The 24,102-nt window shown below is 56.5% G+C and overlaps 2 protein-coding genes across 3 annotated transcripts; both read left to right on the forward strand.

Annotated features, from left to right (window-relative positions):
• The first annotated feature begins 358 nt into the window (after positions 1-358).
• On the forward strand, positions 359-4,157 carry Birc7 (baculoviral IAP repeat containing 7). Its single transcript, XM_026413516.2, has 6 exons — positions 359-689; positions 2,013-2,112; positions 2,516-2,597; positions 2,678-2,714; positions 3,679-3,750; positions 3,964-4,157. Exons 1-6 carry the CDS (start codon positions 359-361, stop codon positions 4,155-4,157), a joined length of 816 nt encoding a protein of 271 aa, XP_026269301.2.
• Positions 4,158-9,895: 5,738 nt separating this feature from the next.
• Positions 9,896-24,088, forward strand: Arfgap1 (ARF GTPase activating protein 1). Of its 2 annotated transcripts, XM_026413418.2 has the most exons (14): positions 9,896-10,007; positions 12,758-12,821; positions 13,286-13,395; positions 13,680-13,851; positions 14,373-14,473; positions 15,373-15,459; positions 15,954-16,050; positions 17,874-17,930; positions 18,967-18,999; positions 19,737-19,766; positions 20,494-20,550; positions 21,034-21,093; positions 22,015-22,091; positions 22,603-24,088. In XM_026413418.2, the coding sequence occupies exons 2-14, from the start codon at positions 12,762-12,764 to the stop codon at positions 22,934-22,936; spliced, it is 1,275 nt and encodes a 424-aa protein (XP_026269203.1). In that variant the 5' UTR covers positions 9,896-10,007; positions 12,758-12,761; the 3' UTR covers positions 22,937-24,088. The 2 variants fall into 2 exon arrangements, with proteins under 2 accessions (XP_026269203.1, XP_026269204.1); XM_026413419.2 differs by lacking the exon at positions 19,737-19,766.
• Positions 24,089-24,102: the final 14 nt, after the last annotated feature.

Raw genomic sequence — 24,102 nt, forward strand, 5'->3', positions numbered from 1 at the left:
TCCCCAGCCCCCGATCTTGGCGGACAGTGCCAGCCTTCTGGAGGAAGCCAGGGAAGGGGTTCCCTGTGCTGTCCCCTCCCCCTTGTTACAAGAGAGGCCACTACCCCTGTGAGTGGAGTGGGATCTGTGGCACTCTGCCGCCCCGTCATATCCCCTGCCAAGGCCCCGTGACATACCCAGCTGCAAAGAGCATGTGACCAGGCTGCCGCCCTGGCCCCTCTAGAAAGCAGCAGCTCCAGGGAACTGGTGGCATCAGTGTGGGGTCGGGAGGGCCCAGGGTTAGGAGGCAAGGCGGTTACTGGACACATTTCAGGAGTGGCTGCGTGCTGCAGACCTGGGCAAATCTGGAGTTCTCTCCATGGGGCCCAAGGGCAGGGCCAAGTGCCCTTGCTGTGGCCCAGAGCCAGGACCCTGGGCAGCTGGCTGCGGCCCCAGGTGGGAGCGTCACAGACCCCACTGTCTCTGTGGTCGTGTCCCGGGCCAGGACCACGTGGATGGGCAGATCCTGGGCCAGTTGCGCACCCTGACAGAGGAGGAAGAGGCAGAGGAGGTTGGGGCCAGCTTGCCCACAGGGCCTGTCTTCCCCGGGATGGGCTCTGAGGAACTGCGGCTGGCCTCTTTCTACGACTGGCCACCGACTGCTGGGGTTCACCCTGAGGCACTGGCTGCTGCTGGCTTCTTCCACACAGGTGAGTCCTGGGGGTCTTCCTGCCACGGGTCTCTGCCAGCCCCAGGCTCTGCCCACCCCCACAGGGAGTGCTGGCCCACCAAGGGGGTGACTGCACCCCTTCCATGGCTCCCTCCTCACACCTGCCCCTCCCAGGAGTCCGTCAGAACCTGAGGTTCTGGGGGAGGGCTTGCTCTGCCCTGCAGCATCAAAGACTGTGAGGCGCCTGGCTGTGGCCACACCTGGCCAGGTAGGCCTGCAGGCACCCAGGCTCCTCAGAGGTTCCCACTGCTCCAGAGCTCCAGCACCCTTGGCAATAAGAGTGACCCGTACCCTTTATTCCAGGGCAATAGAGGCTTAGAGGACAAAATCGGGAAGTGGCCCATGCAGGTAGTGGTCATCCTGGCTTCCTCTCAGCTTGTGGGAAATTTCCGCAGGCCGGCACCAGGGCCCAATTCCACCAGTTTCCCGAAGTGCCAGTTTTCCTCTAGGCATGGGCCACCTCTATGGCTCCAGCTGCACCTCACCTGAAACCGGAGCTGAGTGCTCAGCTCAGGTTCAGCCTCAGGTCTGCCCCTCCCCAGATGAGGACAGCCAGCAGGCTCCACGGGGGCTTGGTTAGTGGGGGCCCAGCCAGGGTCATTGTCACAGGTGGGGTTGCAGGACCTGGGTCCTTCCTTACCTGGGTGCTGTCCAGTAAGAGGCCAAACTGACTTAAGGGAGTTGGACCCTGGCGGGGAGGATCAGTGTTGGGACAATCACCTGAGAAGGGGCCTCCTGAGGTCAGCAGGTAGAGGTGGGGGAGGCCCTGGGGCGACATTTGTTGGATATACCTGCAGAAGCCCCATGTGGTCTCTGCAGAGGATGCCGCAAGGCTCATCTGCTCATAGTGAGGGGAGTGGCCAGCAGGGGTAGGCGAGATACACATGGGCCCCTGAAACCAAGACTGGCACCAGACTGGCATTTAAGGGGCTGGCCCCCTTCCTCCTGACACTGGGAATCTTTCCTGGCTGCTGGGGTTCCCTGACTCTCCCAGGCCACAGCTATTGTGGGCTGTCCCCCAGCCAGTCCCTCTGTGAACAATGTGGATGCCAGCTCAACTCTTTCCTGAATGCTCTGGCCTCCTGACAGTCGTCCCAGGCATTGTCCTCTAGAGGTACCCATGAAATAACAGTAGAGCCCTGGGGCACCCTGCCCCTTCTTGTTAACTTCCTGGCAGAAAAGACCACTGGGGGCCCCAAGCCCCACCTAAGTTTCACAGCCCCGAGGGGACCCCCAGGGTTACCAGGTGGGAGGGATCCTGGCCAAGTGCCGGGGCTGGGGCCAGCATTTCTCCAACACCCAGGCCAGCAAGACAAAGTCAGGTGCTTCTTCTGCTACGGGGGTCTGCAGAGCTGGGAGTGCGGGGATGATCCCTGGACCGAGCACGCCAAGTGGTTCCCCAGGTAACACCCTATGGGGAGTCCAGGTCTGATGACAGGGTCAGGGTGGGAAGGACCTCAATGAACTCTGTCCAGCCAAGACAAGGACTGGCCCCAGCTCCTCATCTCCTCCAGTCCCCGGGCATGGGTACCCTGGAAGGGTGGCCGACATCCAATTTTTCACAGTACAGACTCTCTGGAAGGGCTGCTGGGGCAGAAATTCTCCCACTTGTGCTCCTCCGAGCCGGTCTCCCAGGCTGACGTCCCAGCAAGTGCCCGACTGGCAAGAATGCCGACTGCCTGCTACAGAGCACGGTGGGACTGTCAGGAACAGAAAGCACAGCCCTGGCCCCAAGAGGCTCCTCGGGTTGGGCTTGACAGTGGCGCTCCCACAGTCTGACCCTGACCTGGCTCAAACTTACTTCAGGTGCCAATTCCTGCTCCGGTCAAAAGGAAGGGGCTTTGTCCGCAGTGTCCAGGAGGCCTACTCCCCGCTGCTCGGCTCCTGGGTAAATTCAGTCTCTCCCTGGGGCTGGGTGGGTGGGGATCCTCTGCCCCGCTCCCTCAGGGCACGGGTGTTCTCCTACAGGACCAGTGGGAGGAACCAGAAGACGCCGACCCCTCAGGTGAGAGCTGACCTGTGGCCCAAGCTGCTCCCAGCACCCACAGCCCGTGGTGTGGCAAGGCTAAAGGTGACCCTACCCTGCCGGACAGGTGTGTCCAGGGCTCTACATGAGGCCATGGCTTCCCCTTGCCACCATGGAGCAGAAGGCATTGGCCAAGCCCAGGTGCCCATGGGGCAGGGGTGTGAGGGTCTCCAGACCCTGTCCCTTCTACTGGCCAACTCTGGTCACAGGCAAGTAGTTTTATCTGAGCCTCAGTGCTCTGAGCTGTGACATGAGGACAGCCTTAGCTTCTTTGGGTCCATGGGATGCTCTGGTGCACTGCATGTGCACTGCATGGTACACCAGAGTGCTCTGTCCATGGCGATCATGGTGATGAATTCCCGGTCCTCCCCTCTGACAGGAGTGCCCTCTGGGAACTCCCCAGCCTAAGAGTGACCCTTCACTGCGCCTCATCCAAACCCAGACCCCACCTAGGCATTGGCCAAGCGTAGTAGGAGACCACTGGCCTTTCTCCAGGATCCTGAGGCCCTAGCCCCACCTGCTCTCTGCCTTGCAGATGCCAGGGGTGGCCAGGAGTGGTCAGAGAGGAGCCAGTGCCCAGATGTGTCTACCAGCATGTCCTCATCACAGCTAGTGGCCAACCTGCTCCAGGAAGAAAATGGGGACCAAGTGGCGAGGGCCACAGGTACCTCCAGCCCTCTGGACACTATCTTCCCCTCCTGTCCCTGTCCTTGGTTATCCCTCTGGACACTGCCTGCCTCCACCTCACTAAGGGGCTGGACAGGCAAAGCGTCCAAATTCTTGGTGGCCCCTTCAGAAAGTCTCTGGCCTCAGACTCATCACTCTTGAGAGTAGCAAGGTCACTCCAGAGTCAGGCTTTCTGCTCTCCTGATCAGAACTGGATCTCTTTGGCTACTGGACCGCTTGGGGGCTAGGCCTCAAGCCCATTCCGAACTGCCCACAGCTCCTGTCCATGAGGGCCCTGAGCTGCTCATGCCCAGAAGAGAGGCCCAGCCTGAAGGTGCCAGGGAGCCAGGTGCAACCCGGGTCCTCTGGGGTGGGGGCTGGGCGGGGGGTGGGGGTGGACAGAGGATTCCTGTGGGGCTGGTCCATCCCAGGCCTCCTGGTCTCTGCGGCTTCATGCAGACATCCAGACTGCAGTCAGCCATAGAGGGTGGGGCTCCTGTCACAGGTCTGTCCCCCAGGGAGCCAGTCCTGAAGGTGCTGGGGGTGGGTTCTGAGCCTCCAGGAGCCAGTGACATGCAGGAGCAGCTGCAGCGGCTGCGGGAGGAGAGGAGGTGCAAGGTGTGCCTGGATAGAGCCGTGTCCGTGGTCTTCGTGCCCTGCGGCCACCTCGTCTGTGCAGAGTGTGCCCCCAGCCTGCAGCTGTGTCCCATCTGCAGGGCAGCCATCCGCAGCTGTGTGCGCACCTTCCTATCTTGAGCAGGTGAGTCCAAGCAGCCAAGTTCCCTCCTGCCCTCCTGCAGCCAAGCAGCAGCAGCCCGGGGGCAGCCTCATGCAGCTTTTCCCGCCCTCTCCTTCCCTTGACACCAACCTTATTTTGGTTCCTCAACTCTTGTTCTGAATCCTTCCTAACAAAGCAGTAGGGCTGGGGCAGGGGTGATGGCACCCAGGGCTCACCAGACAGACAAAGGGGGCAGCTTTGGAGGCGTGTGGGGGAAGCAGGGAGGGCTGGACGGGCCTACTAGAGCTCAAGGCCCTGACCGGCCGGGCCGAGTAGAAACACAGGGGGGATGTACACGAGCCTCACTTAAGTGGAGCATATGGGGGCTTCTGATCCTTGCTGCATGTGCTGAGGGACCCTCAGGCCCCAACTTTCTGGTGGAACAAAGTGGCAAGTCAGGGCACTGCCGGGTTCTGAGGCCCCTGGCTCCGGGGACAAGCCCAACAGGACTTGGATTCCTCCAAGCCTCTGTCTCTCCCTCCAGATGCTGTGGTGGGCCAGATGGGCTGCCCAGTGAGCACCCACCCACCTCACCTGTCGCAGGCCATGCAACAGGTCTGCTGAGGATGCTGTGACTACCACTGACCAGCCAGGATGGAGGAGCCTGCGTGGGCTCAGCGGCTTCACTGTCACTGTGAGGGTATTTCTGCAGATAAATAAAGCAAGGATTTCCCATGCATGGTGTTCAGCCCAGAATTGCTCCTGGACCCTGGCCACTGCCTCTCCCCACACTCTGCCCCTCTCCAGGCCTCTGCCTCTTCTTGCCAGCAGGGCAGCACCTGCCCAGGGTTCAGCCCACCCAATCCACTTCCCAGCTCTTCCCCACCTGAGGGCACTGACTCCCTCCCCTCCCCTGTCTGGTCCTTTCCATGGACTTTCAGAGTGGTCTGGCCTCTAGCACCTCGCCACCCTGCTGCAGTTATCAGCCTGGTGTCTTAGGGAAGGTTGGGCCAGATGATGTGTCCATCCACTTTACCTACAGTGTGCACCTAAGGCATTCTCCAGGACTTCTTGTCCAGACCCCTCTTTGTGGTGCTACCCACTTGTCACAAGGAAGAGTGTCATCCTCTGCAGTGGCCCCAGGCTGAGGCCCCTCCATCAGCCTCAAGCCTGGGGCAGGGCTTTGCCTGGGTGAGAGTATGTGGCCAGGGCAGTAAGCAGGGTATACTGGGGCCCTGGCAGCTCGAGGGGGTCAAGTGGCTCACAGGGATTTCCTGGTGAGGCTGCCCTCCTTGTGAGTCCCTGGCCTGGCAGCAGGGGTGCAGCCAGTGGTACAGCTGCACCAGGGCAGGGCACTTGAGGAGGGGGCTCCTAGGAAAGTAGTGCAGGTGGCTGCCAAGGAGCCTGGGAGGTGGCTTCTTGCACTCTCCCCATTTTCTTTGGAGTCTTCTTATTGTATTTTTTATTTATTTATTTTTTTTTAAAGAGAGAGTGAGGGGGGGGGAGAGAGAGAGAGAGAGAGAGAGAGAGAGAGAGAGAGAGAGAGAATTTTTAATATTTATTTCTTAGTTCTCGGCGGACACAACATCTTTGTTGGTATGTGGTGCTGAGGATCGAACCCGGGCTGCACGCGTGCCAGGCGAGCACGCTACCGCTTGAGCCACATCCCCAGCCCCTTATTGTATTTTTTAAAAAGGGAAATTATAAACTCTTGCAGTGAGGCCAGCCCTAGCCACACCCTGCTGCCTGGGCTGGTGTTCAAGGTGAACCTAAGCAGGTGCTGCTGACCACAGAGTGCCTGGGGAGGGGGCCAGGGCCGAGTCCATCCTGATGTGCGTAGTGGAGCCCCCACCAGTGGCCAAGCCATGAATGCAGACAGTGACAGGCACTTCCCTTGCCTCGCTAGTGTGGTATGGACCAGTCTTGAAATCCCAGAGCTCTGTGGCCCTCAAGGAGCCCAGACTCCCTGAAGAAAGCCACAGCAGAGGGGGCAGACAGCCGGAGGGAGGAGACCTCCTGAGGTCCAGGCAGGTCCACCAGAGTTCCGGAGACCCACCAGAGCCTGGGGGCAGAGCCACCAGGATGTCCTGGAAGCTCCTGTTTAGGACCACATCTTTAATCTCAGCAACCAGCAAAGAGAAAAGCAAGGCAGGGGCAGGCGAGGCTGAAGTTTCTTAAGCATTCAATTCATCAAACAAGCCAGAAAAATTCAGAGATGGAAAGCCAGGCTGGAGGCCACTGTGTGCCTTCTCCGCGGGAAGCAGCTATTCCTCTCTGCTCATTCCCTTTCTCTCCATGTCTTCTGATGGAGGCTCTAACATGATTCCCACGCCACATGAAGCTAGTGTTCGGGAGTGTCTTGGTCCATCTGTGCTGCTATGACAGAATGTCTGAGACTGGGTTATTTATAAAGAACAGAAAGCCATTTATGTTGTGGAGGCAGCAGAGCCGCCCCTCTCCATCTCCCTGGGGGCACTAGTCTCAGGATCCCTTCCAGGGTCTTGCCCTGCAGGGCCTCTACTCCCACACAGCTCTCGCTGCTCAGCCCTGTCCCTCTTCTGCAATCCAGCCCCAGGCATCAATGGCCTGTTGTCCTCTCACATGTCCTTGGGTGCCTCAATTTGGGTGTGTTCAAAGCTGAACTCTGCCCCCAGCTTGTCCTCAGTCCTCCCAGCCTCCTGGGAGTCCATAGCCAGAATCTAACCCTTTCCCTCCCCAGCTCTGGGCCACACTGTGGCTGCTTCACCTGTTGCCTGCCCCCATCCTTCCCCAGGTGGCAGTACCAGGGGATGGGTGTTGGAACCCTAGGCACCTGCAGAGCACAGCAGAGTTGGACAAAGCACTACCCACCAGTCACCAGCAGTTGCCCCATGCCAGCTACTGGCCTTGCTAGCCCTGGGGACACGGAGAGCCAACACCACCCTTGCCAGCCAGGGAAGGCCTGCCTGATCCCCAGAACAGAGGCAGCCACTCAGTGCATGTCTGTGAGTGCTTGCTTCCCCATGTCTTGCCCTGCGGCTCCCCATAACTCAGACTTCTTTTGGGATCCTCTGGTCTGAGGAATGTCACTCCAACCAGGCTCCAGTCCTGGAATTTAGAGCCTAGATGTCACCTTCCATTCCACTGTTTAGAAGTGAACATGTGGCCCTAGCTGGTCCACTCAGTGTGACACTGGGGCCTAGTGAGGATGCTTGTACTTGGCCACTTTCTGCTGAATGTGAATGACAGCGCTTGCAGCCTCAGGAGCTGCTGGAAGCATTTTAGGACCTTAGGGTGAAGATGAGACTACAGACCACAGACACAGAAGATTTGTTCTCAGAAATATTGTTGAGCTACTGGATCAAGTCTCACCTGAGATCCAACTTTCCTCTCAACTTTTCATCACTTAGGTCATAAATTCCCTTGGTTGTTTAAGCAGTTTGGGGTTGGGTTTCTGTCCTAACAACTGGACTCAAGAAAAATTCCCATCTCAGATAGGCATGGAGGGGCTAAGGCATGGAGGGGCTAAGGCAGGGGAGTTCGCGAGTCCTTGCTGACATGGCTGGGACCTCAGCCACCAGGCCTGCCATCTGAGGAGTTGGCCTAGCCTCAACACATTCTTAGCCACAGTGACCAAGTGTAATTCAGCACAGCTGCAGGCTCCCTGGGGGCTTGGATGGAAGGGATTGTCCAGGGACTTGTCAAGCTGTGCTTGAATAGTGAAGCATGGCCTCTGGTCAGCGGGGCTGCAACCTCCCACGTCTTCCATTTCCTTCTGTCCTGGGCCCTGCTCCTCCCTGCACAACATGCAGGCAATGGCAGGGGTCATATGGGCTGGAGTCAGCCAAGCCCCTCTCCGCTCAGGTCAGGGGCTGGAATGTGGCAGCCTCTGGAGGCGCTTCTCTCCACAGGCAGGTGAAACTGTTCAGGGAAGACCTGGTGGTGGAAGATGATCAACAAAGAAAAAAATCAGGCAGAGAAAAACAGCCTTCTACGGGGATGGGGTATAAAATGACCAACGCCCCTCGAGGGAGTGAAAATCCACCCACGGTGGTGACTCATCCTGGCAGCATGCAGCAGAAGAGGCTGTAAGACACAGGCTTTCCCACACCAGGACATTTGGTACAATGCTGTGGGAACAATTTGTTGGAATCTACCACAATTCCATAATTCACCCAGAATTTCCACACCTAGAGGTTTGTATCATAGAAGCACTCACACAATTCCATCACGCTGAAAGGAAGAAGGAAGGAAGGAAGGCTGGAGGGAGGCCGGCCTGCATGAATGCAGGTCCAAACGGGGCCCGAGAGCTTGGCTGATACAGGCAGTGGCACTTCTGGAGAGCAGGTACATTCCTGCAGCAGGAAGATGCTCTAACCAGGAAGGAGTGTGGCTGGGGACCTTCAGAAGCTTCCAGACTGCAGCTTTCCTGGAGGTTCACTACAGTGGCAAGGCTAACCTGGGGCCCTGAAGTGGGAGCAGCCTGGCACCTTACCCATGCAATTCTGCCACCAGCCACAGGACTGCAGTAGCTCTTCAGCGCCTTGTTACGGCCTTGGCAGTTGTGCAATGTGGACACTGCAGGATAACCCTGGGTAGGCACCTGCCCTCAGCACACCCATACTGCAAGCGCACCCCACTAGCAGTCCACCCACTAATATACCTAACACAGCCAGACCCTGTGCCCTGATTGGAGGTGTTCAGTGGTACAATCTACCCAATTTGCTAGTTTTAGAATTGGGCAAGCAAAGGGGAAAGGCTACAGTTGGATCCAATTAAGGCTGAACACTATTTTCTGAACGTGAACCACCAGACTTTCTATTTCTCCAGACTGTACACAGCACTACTTGCAGATTAGACCTCAATAACGATGTTCACTCTTGGTCACTTTGACGGCTACAAAGAGCAATGAAGGATGTGTACAATATAGAGAAGGGCATGGAGTAAAGATGAAACCCCCAATCCCTTGGAATCGACCTCCAGAGACCACCACTGTGACTGCTTGCAGGAGCTATGTTCATAGGGGTCTGATGTTCTTACCGCCTGCAGATAGGGAGCCTCAATCTCCAGGCAGCCTCCCTGCTGGGTTGTCCAGCCTCCAGCTGCGCCTGCGCCCACCTGCCGGCTCCCCAGGCCGCCCAACTGATAGGGAAAATGGAAAATGCCCGAAATAATGGCCTGAGAAAAGGGGAGTAAAAAGGAAAGCCATGCACTGACAGCTTTCAGAAAGCAAATGTTTTCCTGGCGCTAACTGCAGGCAGGAAGGAGGGGTCTCATCACACCAGGCGACAGCCTCTGAGGGACACTGACCGCCCTCGGAGCGAATCCTTTCCAGATGCGGAGCACAGACCCCTGACCTCAGAGCTCAAACTCCTAAGCACTCCAACTGACTCCTCCATGATTGATGGAAGGAAGCCCAAATTCCTGGGTGCCCAAGAAAACTGACATGCCCCCTTGGCCACCGCCCAGGATGACCCATTCAAGCCCAGGCCCTTCCTTCGTTCAGAGGCTCATTTTCCACCAGGAAAGTGGGTCCGTTCCCGTAGGTGGAACCCTGTCCTGAACAATGGCCGAAACGATCCGTGGCGTCTGCGTCCGGCCTGGCCTCCCGGTTCTAACACCAGCTAGGGCACCGACCCAAGCACCGAGACCGCGCCGCGCGGGGCCGAAAGCCACGCCCACGCGCACCGGAAGAAAGGTCGTCCCCATGGCGACTGCGCGGCCGCGCTTCCGGGCTCCTGCTCGGAGACGGAAGTCCCGCCCCGTCGGTCTCCCGCGAGGCCTAGCGAAGCACGACGTAGCCGGAAGCTGCTGGCGGCCGGTGGGCGACCAGAGCGGCTGTGCGGCACAGCGGCCGGGCGCGACCCCGCCGGACCCCGGCCCGATCCCGGTCCTGCCCGCCTCACCAGGTAAGCGCGCGACTGTGCGCCCGGGGCCCGCCCCGCCGTGCTTCCCGCATCCGGACCCGGACCCGCGCCCCGGAGCGCCCTCTTCCCCGGCGCAGACCCCGGGGCTCCGCGAGCCCTTTCGCGCGCCCTCCAGCATCGGCCTCAGGAAGGCCAGCCTCCCAGCCTCCGCCTGCTTTACCATTTTTCTCAGTTTCTGATGTGCACACTGCGTGGTGTTGGAGGGAAAGACGCAAGGACTGGCCCTGAAGCCTGGCTGGGTCTCCCTGGGTCTGGAGGAACTGCGTGGCTTAACCACAGGCCACCGATTCTGGGAAATAACTGCGTCTGCGGGCCCGATATGCCTGCAGGGCCTTTGACAGCGCCAAACGGGACCCTGACAGAACTGGGGGCGGGGGTGTTTCTGGGACGTATCCCTGCCGAGGTCAGGGCAGTAGTACATGCGCTTTACCAAGAAGGGCTGTTACTCTTAACCTGTATTCTTAGGGTGCCTCTGACCTAGGCTGTACCATCTGTCTCCTCCATCTCTCAGGATGGCTCCACTGAGAAAGATTCCTGTCTCCTTGTCACCCATTCCACAGCCTTGAGACTAAGCAATGTCTTTACATGTGTGTCTCTTTTGGTCTCAGAGGATAAGGGTGCCTCAATTCAAGGCTTGAATGTCCTGGCAAGTGGCTTAGAGGACTCAGAAAGTGTCCTTATTTACCTGAGCATTTACTGAAGTTAGTCCACTTAGAGACAGAGGGACATTTTTATCATTTTAGTTTCATGTGTTAAGACTTGGACTGTTTTTCAACATAAACCATGAGCATGCTTTTGAAAGTAGGAGGTATTTGTTTCCATGTTATTAAAGTAAGCATTTCAGTTAGAGAAATAAGGCCTTCATACCCCAAACTGGTCATGTCTCTACCTTCTCTCTCTGATAGTCCTACGAATGCCCTTCTTCCCAAGTTAGAAATTTGAAGCAGCCTCACCAGTCCTGACTTTGGTTTGCGTCTGTTGAGCAAGTCAAGAGCCCCTGAGGGCCCACAGTGCAGTGGAAAGAGTGAGGTTGAGAGCACATCTGTGTGGGTCTGCACATCTGTTGCCCCTGTACACCAGCCCCACGTGGAGCCTGCATGTGGTCATTAGAAGATTGTGTCCAAAGGGCTTTACAGCTGAAACCCACCAGGGGGTCTCTCCAGATGTGGGTTTCCCTGTGTCTGCCTCAGTGCTGCGGATGAGTCCGCGCTTAGCATGATGAATGCATTCAGGCACTCACTTCACAATCAGACACCACCCTGGCACAGAATTCTGAGTGGCAGGGAGCCTAGGGTGAACTTTTGGTTTCACTTCTATCAATTATAGAAAACAGTATTTTCTAACTTCAAATTGCTAAAAGTAGTCCTCATGAGTATTCGGAAGCAGGAGCTGATCCACTCAGAGGGTGGTGTTTTGAGGCAGAATCCCCTCCATGAAGGCCTTACTTCTGCAAACTTGAGATTAAAATGAAGTATGGAACAGGGGTCATACCAGTTGCTGCTTTTTTTAAGCTGTATCTCACATTAAACCCTTAATAGGAATACCAGTCCAAGCTGACACTTTCAGTGCAGCGGCAGAGTGGGAAGTAGATGGCACTGAAAATGTCAGCTGTGAGCCTGTGTGTGGCCTCTGCCATATACAGCGTGCCCTGTGTTTTCCACATGTGGTGTCCTGCGAGTTAGAGGGAGCGGCACAGGTTCTTTTGAGAGGTGGGTGAGAGTGATGGCACTCTCAGTTGAGGCTGGCAGGGAGGGAAGGCCTGAGGCCCAGGTCTTGCCTCCAGGCCTCCTATTTCTGGCGTGTGCAGGACCAGTGGGGTAATTTGCACCTCGTGCTGTGGTTGGCACCACTGCCTTCCTCCAGCTTTGGTATTCCTGGTCATGAGTTAAATGGGTCACCAATTGAAGTTGAACTTTGCTAAAGCTAGTAGATTTGTAAAGAAAGAAGTAGCTTTTCTCTTCAGCCTAAACCTTACTACTGTCCCCATCAGTGTCCCTGTGAGTCATGTGATAGGTTTGATACTCCATGGGCCATTGTCTTTGTCCTGCTGAGGCTATACCATCTGTCACCTCCTTCTCTCAGGATGGTTCCACAGAGGACCTACCCACATACCTTCCAGCAGGCTGGCCTTTTCACAGTATCAGTCAGGGACACCCCTTTGCCCATTGTCACAGGCTGGGAATCTCTCCATGCTGAGTTGCGTTGTGCTGAGCACCTGAGCTCCCTGTTGTATGGCTCTTTCAAGTAGGGAAATCAGAGTTAGCAACCATTCTGTGTGTTTTTGAAGGCCACCCTTGGCTATGAGGTCATCATTAAAAGAGGACTCTTTTTTTTTTTTTTTTTTTTGAGGTGCTGGGTATTGAACCCAGGCTCTTGGGCATCTGAGGCAAGCACTCTACCAACTGAGCTATATCCCCAGTTTCCGGGGACTGTTTTTTAATAGACTGTGAAGTCTGAGTGTTACACAGTAGTTAAGCAGAGTGGACAGCACCAGTGATCTCAGTGTCCCTAACCACTGTGGTGGTGGCCTGGAGGCATCACAGAGTGTGAAGAGTATCCTTCAGTGGATGGCCCTGCATGGCCAGCAGAGGCAGTGTTACCTCCCCTTCACAGCCGCTCAGCAAGAGTTCTTGTGGAGTTAACCTGAACCGTAGTATTTGAGCAGTTATTTCTTGTCTGTGAAGTAACAGCGACCCATGTGTAAGTCTGAGGTTTGTTTCCCTCCTCTGCAGCATCATGGCCAGCCCAAGGACCAGGAAAGTTCTTAAAGAAGTCAGGGCACAAGATGAGAACAACGTGAGTATATGCTGTTGGCAGCACTTTGGGTGGCTAGTGGCCCTCCTGGGTCACTTGTGGCTGTGGTCGTGCCCTTCTTGAAACAGCTGGCTGTCGGCGAAGCTGACCGGCATCATGAGGAGCCGCTGGCTAGTCCTGGTGCTCACCGTCAGCAGGGCTCGGGGCTCCTGCCACATTGCCCAGGTTGTGCTCAGGACATTCTGCTTTGCCTCCATCTGAATCTTTATCGTGTGGGAGGATCTTCCCTTACATCAGTTTTCAGCTGCCTTCAGCTTCGTTCTGACCCTGTGCCCTCTGGCCACCTGGAACAGCGCTGTTGGGCTTTGCAGTGACTAGCTGTCTCATGCAGGCCTTGCACATTTACCTGCCCTCCTTTGTGCCCCCTTGGGAGCGCCTGTTGGGTCTTTGGGGGTCCCCAGCCCTGGCCTAAGCTGCCTGGTGAGTTGTACATGGCCCCCTTTCAGGTTTGTTTTGAGTGCGGCGCATTTAACCCTCAGTGGGTCAGCGTGACCTATGGCATCTGGATCTGCCTGGAGTGCTCGGGGAGACACCGTGGGCTTGGGGTGCACCTCAGGTCAGTTCCACTCAGCCTCCACAGATCCTGCACCTAATTTAGTGTTCATGTTGGGGTGGGTGCCTGTCATCCAGAGTGCTGCCTGCCTAGGAAGCTTGGGAGCTTCTCCCCACCCTACCAGGTATGCCAGCTTGTCCAGTGCTGGCCTCCTGGCCTCTGTGTAGCTTCATCTGGTTTCTGTCTTGCTTCAGGAAGCACCCTTGTCCAGTTCACAGCCTGACCTTGGGTGGGGAGGATCCCATATCCTTGGGTGGTTGGTGATCAGACCGGCATCTGGTTTTTAGCTTTGTGCGCTCTGTTACTATGGACAAGTGGAAGGACATCGAGCTGGAGAAGATGAAGGCTGGCGGGAATGCCAAGTTCCGGGAGTTCCTGGAGTCGCAGAAGGATTACGACCCCTGCTGGTCCCTGCAGGACAAGTACAGCAGCAGAGCTGCCGCGCTCTTCAGGGATCAGGTACCGGCAGGCCCGGCTTGCATGCGCCCTGCTGTCTGGGCCGTGCCTCCGTTCGTGGCAGCTGGAGTGTGGCTCCATTGACTCCGGAGTTGGGCTTCTCCCATCAGTAGAGACGTACCTGTTGAGGCCAAGCACAGTCCAGGTGTAGGTGAGGACTTGTGGCCCTCACCCCATCCAGAGCAGGCTCTGCTGTCCCAAGGGAAGCAGATGGTAATTAACAGGAGAAAGGGAACCATGAGCGTAATTCCTCAAGTGTGTGTTGGCCACAGTGCCTCCGAGAGAAGCCATAGAACTTGTCTTTTGGGGCCAAAAGTGGGAGCCATGAGATCAGGGCTCTGCAGCACTGTAGCTCATCACAGCATGAGGCCTGGCCTTGGTGCTCACACGTAGCATACCAGCCTGAGCCACAGCTGCTGAAACCTTGGAGGGTCTGTAGAGTGTCTGCAGTAGCACAGGCCTGTGAGGTTGCACATGCTTGAGTGGGCACATACATACTCTGACATCTCATGTCCCTTCATTAGGTGGCCACGCTGGCTGAAGGCAGAGAGTGGTCTCTGGAGTCATCACCTGCCCAGAACTGGACCCCGCCTCAGCCCAAGATGCTGTCATCCACTGCCCACCGGTAGGAACTCCTCTGGCCTGCCAGTCAGGCCTCAGCACTGTTCTTAGCTCCACTGTGATCTTAGCCATTATGCAGGATCCCCATAGAACCTTGCTTACCTCTGTCATGAAAATGGCTCCAACTGCCAGCTCTTCCTAAAAGTCAGTGTGAAATGCATCTTTTTAAAACTGCCAAAGTAGCACAAGCTTCTAGAAGAAATTAATCTGGTAAAGATAAGCCTGCAGATAAGAGAGCATCTCCCCTGCCTCCAGTAGGCTGCATTCTCTCCCATGGGGGTCTTGTGTGGCCACATGAGCGGTGGCCTCCTGGGGGTGTGGACAGTTCTGTCCGCTTGAGGAGGGGTCCTGATAGCACAGGCCATTACAGGATGGCACATCCCACTACAGGAGCGTCCTGTGTGGAGGAGGAGGATGTGGGTGGCTGGGCCACGGAGGCTCCTCCCTGCAGAACCTAGGCAGAGGTCCTAGCACCCTGACAGCTGCACTTTGTTGCCTGGCCCTGGACCCTCCCTGCCCTTGCCAGCCAGCACAGGCCACTTTTGGCCTGACTCCAGGTGTGAAGGCCCTTCTCACATGACTAGGTGGTTCCAGCTGGTGTTGCTGGAGCAACCCTGACACTGCAGGCCTCTGCATGCCACTTCATTCAGCGCTGGCCATACTGACTCTTGCAGGGGGTGCAGTACCTGGGATTGAACTCAGGGGCACTCGGCCACTGAGCCACATCCCCAGCCCTATTTTGTATTTTATTTAGAGACAAGGTCTCATTGAGTTGCGTAGTGCCTCGCTTTTGCTGAAGCTGGCTTTGAACTTGTGATCCTCTTGCCTCAGCCTCCCAAGCCGCTGGGATTATAGGCGTGTGCCACTGCACCCAACCCTCACCAACTTTTCACTCTATTTCAGACCCTCTGGTCAGCCACAGAACGTGACAGCCTCTGCAGATAAGGCTTTTGAAGATTGGCTGAATGATGACCTCAGCTCCTGTCCAGGGTAAGACCTCTTAGGCTAGGGCATCTTAGTAGGCCACCTCTTGAGGGCTGAGTCTGAAGGGTTAGGGCTGCTTCCTTTGGGGTGGGCTAGGCCTGTGTTGGGTTGGAGCATCTGTGATGCAGGATCTTATTGTGGCAAGCCCTGGTCAGCCCAGGTTTGAATCAGGGATCATGAGGATAGAGAAAACCTAATATTTAGAAGAAAAAGATCTCTTTCTTCCTTGGAATCTGCCTGATATATGAATGAATTTTTAATTCCTGAGCTATCAGATTGTTGTTTTGATTCTTCTTCCTATAACCCTGGTATTGGGTTTGGGGACCCTCAGCTGATGTGGCAGGAGGGCTTTTGAAGGGTGTGGCTGGTGTGCCTGTTGCTGCGAGGCACAGCCTGTCCTGTATGGGAGTGGGACACCCTACAGGGGCCTGAGGTCTCTGCAATCCAGGAGCAGCAAGAGCCATGCCAGCAGCTGCTGCCTGTCTGTGCTTCACCCTCAGGGCTCAGGAGAATCGCTACGTGGGGTTCGGGAACACAGTGCCGCCTCAGAAGAAGGAAGATGATTTCCTCAACAATGCCATGTCATCCTTGTACTCGGTGAGGGTCCCAGCCCTGCAGAGCACCTGCCACAGGCAGGGTGGCCCTGGCATGGCAGTGTGGGCGGGCCTGGGATGACCTGCTGATTGGAGACCCTTCTCCTTCACCTTCAGCAAAGTATTCTTTTATAAAAACATGACTTAAATTATGCAGATCCCAAGTACAACAAAACATCTATTTCAAGGTACATTCCTTTGAAGAACCTCCATAGCTGTCCTCGCTCCAGGGAATACCCTGAGCCCTGTGCTGGCCACCTGTGCTGTGTGGGTTGGCTAGGAGGTGAGGTTCCTGGGCTGACAGTCTCGAGGCTGCGTGGGTGTTGGCAACCTGGGTGGCAGTGCTCAGCCTCCTAGTGTGTGGTCCTGCTTTCATGGCCCAGGAGTTCCAGGCCAGATATTCAGTGCACAACGTCCTGGGCTTGCTGCTAGTTTTGGAAATGTACTTTGTCACCATTCATTTTTCAAGGAAACTAGTTTTATTTTATTTTATTTTATTTTTTTTTTTTTATTTATTTTGAGTTCTCGGCGGACACAACACCTTTGCTTGTTTGTGGTGCTGAGGATCGAACCCGGGCCGCACGCATGCCAGGCGAGCGCACTACCACTTGAGCCACATCCCCAGCCAAGGAAACTAGTTTTAAAAAAATCATTTTTTTCATTACACACTGGTCTGCGATTTTAATACTAATGCCTCAGGGGTCTAGCCAGAGAGGGCTGTTCTGTGGCAGGTGGTGCATCCATTCCTGGGCACTGCCTGGGAAAAGATGACAGACCACATCGTTACAGTACATTAAGTAAATAAGTAAGGTGCCGGGAGGGCAGTGCCCTGTGTGAGATGGGTTAAAACCAAGAATCTGTTGTCTGGTGTCTGCCGGGGTCACCACTGACGGGCATAGGTGGCAGGCTGTGCTCTGTGCTGTCTGCTTTTGAATCATGCGTGTTTATTTAAAAAACAAATGGATTTCTCACTCAGAAGTTCTTGCAAGCTGTATCTTCCCCTCCAAGGAGCACCACTGCTGGGTCTCCAGAGGCCCTTCACAGCTCTGAGTCAGACCTGGCAGGTTGTCTGTCTGGGCACTGGCACTGAGGTCCTTCTCCCCTGCAGTGGCTACTAGTGCTTTCTGGGGAGGAATAGTAGATTTTAGCCTGAAGCCCGTTGTGGGTGTTTACAAAGACATACCCCTCTAGTATGTCACTTTGTCATTGGTTTCCCCTCTGCTGATGTCTCCCTGGGATGACAGCCGAATGCAGCTGTCTCAGGTGTGGAGGTCTTTGCCTGCTTTCCACCTGGAGCAGGGTAAGCTGGTGTTTTTGTTTTTTTTTTCATAGTTCTGGGGGTTGAATCAGGGTCCTCGTGCTCAGCCATTGAGCTACGCCTCCAGCCTGTAGCTTGATTCGATGACATGTTTTTTTTGTAAAGAGCTTTGATTTAGCTTGGAAGGCTTAGGAGAAAATAGCCTTGACTTACATGGAGGCCTGTGACCTCTGCCCACCCCTGTCTGCTCCTCTACAGGAGGCAGAGGGAGCAAGCAGAGTAACCGGCATGAACTGGGCACATGGGGCTTGGCGGCCCTGCCCTGTGGCAGGCTAGTTCCTGAGTCCTTTCATGGTGACCACTTGTGATGTGTGCTGGGTGCTGAGCACTGCAGCTGGGGCAGTGGTGCCATGGAAGCAGGCACCTCATTTTCTCCCCAGAGTAGGGATTGCAGAGGTGTTTGAGGTGCCCTCCCTGAGTCCTTCTGTGCAGAAACCCTTGCTGGATGGTCAGTGTGCTGTGCACAGGCTCTGAACCTGACGTGTTTTTTTGTTGTTTGTTTTTCTCAGGGCTGGAGCAGTTTTACTACGGGAGCCAGCAGGTTTGCTTCTGCCGCTAAGGAGGGTGTAAGTCACCTCAGGATGCATGCTGGCCACCACTGGCCTGGAGGCCCGGGAGATAGGTTCCTGGGACCTCTAACCGTGCACTGGGCCTCAGCTGAGAGCCTGGGCCCTGGCAACTGCAGATTGCCTGGGAGTCCTTACTGTAGTGGCAGGTGTCTCCTTGGCAGGGACCAGCTGCCTGCAGAAGTGAACTTGCCCTTGTGGTCCCCAGGCTCCGCTCTGTCCCAGCGAGTAGGTCATGGGTGCCTGTACCCCAGATTCTGCCTCCCAGTCTTCAGAGTCATACTGGATAGGTTAGGGTCTCCCTCTAGCCTCTGCTTGAATCAGGGGAAAAGCTGGGGACTTGGGCAAGACAACAGTGCTGTGTGGGAAGCATGCCGGGCCCCACAATGCCCTGGTCAGTGCTGAGGAAGGAGCAGCCTGAACTGCACAGGTACAGGGCCTCTGGGCATGGGGCTGCCCAGATAGCCATGGCTCCGAGAGGAACAGGGACAAAGGTGGCTTTGCCCACTGATCCAGAGCAGACAGGCCAGCAGCATTCACAACTGGAGCCTCTGGATCGGCTCACTGTTGCTTTGCCACGTGGCAGTTGCTGGCTCCTGCTGGGGTCTCCACTTCTTATTTCTAAAGAAGGGATGAAGCCAGGCAGGTCCAGGTGACTTCCAGCCTGGGTATCTGTGGCCAGGCTTTTTCTGCTTTCTTTAAGTGTCAGCAGTTGGGGTGCTGGCCTATACATGCTGGGTCCCGAGCTGCCCCTCCATCAGGGCGGATGGGGCTAAGGTAGTGGGAAGGCCCATAGAAGACAGTTTGGTTGGCTGCTGACCTGGCTTCTGTGTTGGGAGGATGGAGCCACCTTGTGGCTCGCCCAGCCTGGCGTGGCCCAGGAACATGAGGGGCTGGCCTCTTTGCAGCTCTTTTGGGTACCTTGGAGCTGCTGCTGGGTCAGTGCTGGCAGTCTAGGTAGCCATCAGGAGCTGAGGCATGATGGTTAGGGTTCAGACTGTTGACTTAGAAGACCTGTCTTTGTTTTTCCTTTCAGGCTACAAAAATTGGATCCCAAGCAAGTCAGAAGGTAAAGAGTTTTGAGGTTTAAAACACTCTGATGGGAGACTGTGCCATCACATGTACTATCTGGAAGCTTTCTGGCCCTGTGCCTGGGTCCCAGGGATCGTGGCTCAGAGGGCCTCACGTCATCAGTGGGGTCACCTCAGTGTCTGCACAGTTCACCTGGGGACCAGAGGCTGCCTCTGCCAGGGACTGCCCAGTGTGTGGCTGTCCCTCAGGTTGCTGGCCCAGGGCTTAGCAATGCAGCCCCTGGGGGGCTTACCCCTCATTTCTTTTATCTTCATCGCCTGGCGTGGCCCCAGCAAGCCACAAGGTGCTCAGGGCTGTCCTCCACTGTGCTTTGGGCAGGATTTTAGGGTCTGCCCTTTGGCTATCACCAGGAGTCCAGTTCCCAGGAGGCCACTCTGGCCTGCAGCACTCGCTGCCTGAGGGCACTTCCTCCTCGGAGGGGTTCTTGCTGCACACCCTTAGCTGTGCCCACCAGGATCGTGTCCTCACTTTGTCCCAGAGCCTGTGTCAGGCTTCTGAGTCTCACTCCTGAATTCTGGAATGTGGTGAGTTTGGAGCAGAAAAGTGTCCATCAAGACCCTGGCACAGGCTGGTTCAAGGCCTGGGGACACCCTCCCAGGGCCACCATCAGAACAGTTCAGCCGAGGGTGTGCCCTCTGCTGCCTGGTGTGCTAAACACTGCTCCTCCCATCCGCTCTCTTCCTGCTCTCCTGTCTCCGTGCCGTCTGGGTCAAGTTTTGGGGCTACAAGCAGCAGCCTGAGCCGGTAAAGCCCCATATCTGCTGGTGCATGCCACCCACATCTGCTGGGAACCTGCTTCACTCTGCCCGCATTTGTCCCCTGCACTGTCCCCCTGTATGCTGCGCTTCTACCTCCCTGGGCTGGAGTCAGTCCACAGCTTCTCCTCCAGGGCCAGATCCTGTGCGCTGGATGGACCTGGGGGAGTCCCAGGAAATGAGGCTTGTTGTGGTTTTCATTAGGTTCAGTTAGCTCCACCCAAACCATCCCAGAAATCTCAATCTGCTGGGGAGGACCCTTCTGTGTGTGTAGTCATTCCCCCTAATGTCTTTTGTCTCTGCTTTTTCTGGCCTTGCCAGAAGGGGGAATTCATGCCACACCCCAGGCAGCTCTGTCTCCTAGAGGCCTGTCCTTCCTCAGTGGCTCTCCTCTGCTTCTGCCTGAACCTCCCCTCCTAGTGTGCCTCCAAGTCTGCTCCTAGGAGAGGAGGCAGGGCCCCGCAGGCAGCCTGCCAGTGCCAGCCCACTGTCCTCATGACGAGAGCATGGGCTCGAGGAGGTTGCTCCCATGGGCAAGCAGGCTGGGGCCTAGGGAACTCCCTTCCTCAGCAGTGTCTCCTGTCTGCTGTGACCCTGCCCCATGGGTACCCTCATCTGGCTGCCTTCCTCTCTGTTAGCAGAACTTGTGTTGGGCTGTGTGTTAGCCATGTGCCATGGCATGTGCTGCCGGGCTCAGGTTATGTCCTTTTCCACAGGCTTCGGAGCTAGGCCACAGCCTGAACGAGAACGTCCTCAAGCCTGCGCAGGAGAAGGTAGAGCAGCACCAAAGGCCAAGTGCTTATTGTCCCACCAGACCCTCTGTTGCTAGGGGATGTGGGCATGTGCTGGGGGCTGCAGACCACCTGTTCCTGAACCCGTGAGGCCCTGCTTCCACCTGTTCCTCTGGCCCAGCAGCCTCCTCCATCCCTCCTTGGGACCCCCCTTAGCTCAGTCAGTCCTGAGCCCACCTCCTGTCTGCCTCACACCCCAGTAGCCCAGCCATAGGCATGGACGAGCCTGTCCTCAGGCTTGAGTGTAAGGGTTGGCCCGCAGCCCACAGAGCAGCTGGGGCAGGAGACACCCCTCTGAGGAGTCCTTGTACTGATATGGTCCCAGGAAACCAAGGTGTTGGGGTTGTCTCCTTTGTGGGACTGTACATGATAGTCATCCCCGTGACAGATCCAGGGGTCTCACACTGGCAACCCGCACCCCCCTAAGTTTCTGTCCCCCCCCATGATGCCTTTTGATCTGTGCAGGTGAAAGAGGGAAGGATTTTTGATGATGTGTCCAGTGGGGTCTCTCAGTTGGCATCCAAGGTAGGACAGACCCACCTGGTGTGTGGGCATGGTGAAGCCAGTCTCCATATTCCAGGCCCTAGCATGGGCCCCACAGTGGGGGAGGAGGCCTGGTGCATTGTGCCTCACGAAACCATGAAGCACTGGCCATTATCTTCTGGTGCCCAAGGGCTTGCGGAATATGGAAACAGCTTGACTGATGGGGATTTGGCAGCCACTGACCTATTGCTTTTTCCCTTCCTATTACTGCCTCTGGCCTTTCCCTTGGTAAGTGCCAATGCCTGTCTCGAGCTATTGCCAGCCCCATAACTTCTATAGAGGCTGTGTGGGGTGTATGTGCAGTCTTGGTGCCCAACCTGGGGGCCCTGGGCTGGGGAAGCCACTGGGGACCTTCCATCCACCATGATTAAGGCTGAGCTAGCCAGCAGCTTTCACTCATGTCTCCTTTCTCCTCCCAAGTGTGGACTGTGAGCTGGTGAAGGCCATGGCTTTTCACTGTCCACACACGGTCCCATCTCCAACAGCAAATAGCTTGCTTAGGATGAACCGTGAGGAAGGTAGGGGATGGTGACACGTAGTGCATGCCTGTATTCCCGGTGATCCAGGAGGCTGAGGCAGGAGGATGGCAAGTTCAAGGCCAGCTGGCAATTAGAAAGACCCTGTCTAGAAAATAAATGAAAAGAGCTAGGGATGCAGTGAAGTGGAAACGTGCCTCTGGGTTCAGTCCCCAGTTCTGCAGAAAGTCAGCCAGCCAGCAGAAGTTTCCGCGTGGGGCCTGGGCACTGTGTGTTGCTGTGTGAGTAGTGTGGGTACGTGGCACCCTTATTTCTGAACTCTGTCAGGTCTTCCCAGTAGTGCACGTTTGCATTTGTGTCGGAGGACCCTGGAGCCACTGTGCTATGCAGAGAAGGGCCCTGGCTAGCCTTCCTCTCTGTCTTCCAGGTCCAGGGAGTTGGCAGTAAGGGGTGGCGAGACGTCACCACCTTCTTTTCTGGGAAGGCAGAAGACCCCTCTGACAGGTAGGTATGCCATGACCCCACCCAGGATCCTGTGTCTCACGGCACTGCCCTGGCCCCACTATTCATGGGCTTTCTGAGAGGCAATTAGCGTCCTGAGCCTAGGGACCTGCCTCTGCTAGGCGCTGTGTCCACAGGGCTCTGCTTTCAGTGCATCCTGATTCCCAGTGCCCCTGCTCATGGGCAGAAGCCACTTCTCTCCCTTCCCTGATTCACTGTTTGGTAAATAGCCTCCAGTTCTAGTGACTGACAAAGTGTGGGCTCTGGCAGCAAGAGCCTGAGTCCTCTGGTGGGTTCTGTGCCCATCCCCAGAGTGGCCCTCCCCCAGCCCACTTCCCTCTGCTCTACAGTGAGAGCAACACTCCCCCCCTGGTGGATGCTGCTGCAGCAAGCATGGCTAAGAAGTGCTTGGTGGGGCCGGCAGCCCCGTCTAGGCAGAGCACTGGGCTGGGGCCACCAAAGGCTCGAGTGTGGTGTTGCCATCTCTGTTGAGTTCCTCCTTCTCTCTATAAAGACCCCTGGAGGGCCACAGCTACCAAAACAGCCGTGGGGACACCTTCGCAAGTGGCACCATAGACCAGAGCTTCTGGGAGACCTTTGGGAGCACCGAGCCCCCCAAGGCCAAGTCCCCGAGCAGCGACAGCTGGACCTGCGCAGATGCCTCCACAGGGCGGAGGAGCTCGGACAGCTGGGATGTGTGGGGCTCGGGCTCCGCTTCGAACAAGAACAGCAACAGCGACGGATGGGAGAGCTGGGAGGGTGCTGGTGGTGAGGGCAGGGCCAAGGCCACCAAGAGGGCAGTGCCGTCTGTGGCAGCAGATGATGGCTGGGACAACCAGAACTGGTAGGGCCCTCAGCCCAGTTCCCAGCCCCACCAGGGCGACTGCTGTATTTGCACTTTGCCCTCATCCTAGTTCCTCCTTCCTCTTGACCCAAGAAACAGCAGCCACAGCACAAAGGTAGTGTCTCAGGCCAGACTTGTTGGTGCTGCAGGGGGGTGTACATGTGGGATCGCGCTCTCCAGGGCCACATGCCTGCTGTGCACACGCCCCTTGGGACTCCAGGACGGGGCAGCTTCTCAGGCTCATCAGACCTGGGGACCAGGTGTCTTTGAGAGCTAGGCTCACTGCTGCTGCTGGGGGCAGGCCCCAGGGCCACAGCCTTGCCCAGCACCATCAGGCTGTCCAGTCTGTGTGGAAGTGCTCTTTACCTTTAAAGAATTGAGCTGGTTCTTTTTTTTTTTTCCTTGAAGAAAATGCCTGGAGTTTCAGAGATGGACATGCCGAAGGCAGTACTGGAGCGTGTACTACTGCCCAGCCCCTGGCCTGGTCCACATCTCCTGTGGCCTTTGCTCTGAAGCTCATTGTTGGGACCTCTGGCCATCCTGTCAGCCCTTTCCAGCTCGATTTGCCAGAAAAGCCCTCCACAGACGGCTGCTTGAGGCTCAGTGGGCTCTGGCCTCAGCCCTTGAACTTTCCCATCCTGGAATACCCTGGATACATCAGAAATGAGCAGAGTAGGCTGGGGTAGCAGGCTCTGCAGGTTGGCCCCTGCCTATCCTGCTGTGAGGATCCTGCTGGGGGCTGGCAAGAGGGCAGGTAGGGCTCCAGGGCCTCCCTGGAGATCCTGCTCCCAGGAACAACTCTGGCCAGTGTTTTGTTGTTTGCTGTGTCCACCATGGTCAGCTCTTCCCTGTCCCAGGCACCTGGAGGGTCACTACACTGGTGGCTGCACCCATGGCTCTCCCTCCTATGTGCCCCGCCTTGCACAGTGGTACTGGGGTCTCACTGAACGCAGTGGAGCCCACCCAGGCCCTGAGCCTGTTGGACTGTGAAGCAAGTGCAGCGCAAGCTTGGGGACTGGAGGCACTAGTGCCCTGCAGACAAGACCCACCGTGGGTTGCTGCTGTGTGCCTGGCGGGAGGGCCACTGGGCCTCTCCTCATACCCCCACCCCACCCCTACTGACCCTCAGTTTTACCAGCAGTGCATGCACCTGGTGCTTCTTGTGTGGTT

Source organism: Urocitellus parryii, chromosome 6 (genome assembly GCF_045843805.1).
Source record: "Urocitellus parryii isolate mUroPar1 chromosome 6, mUroPar1.hap1, whole genome shotgun sequence".
NCBI classification, from domain to species: Eukaryota; Metazoa; Chordata; class Mammalia; order Rodentia; family Sciuridae; genus Urocitellus; species Urocitellus parryii.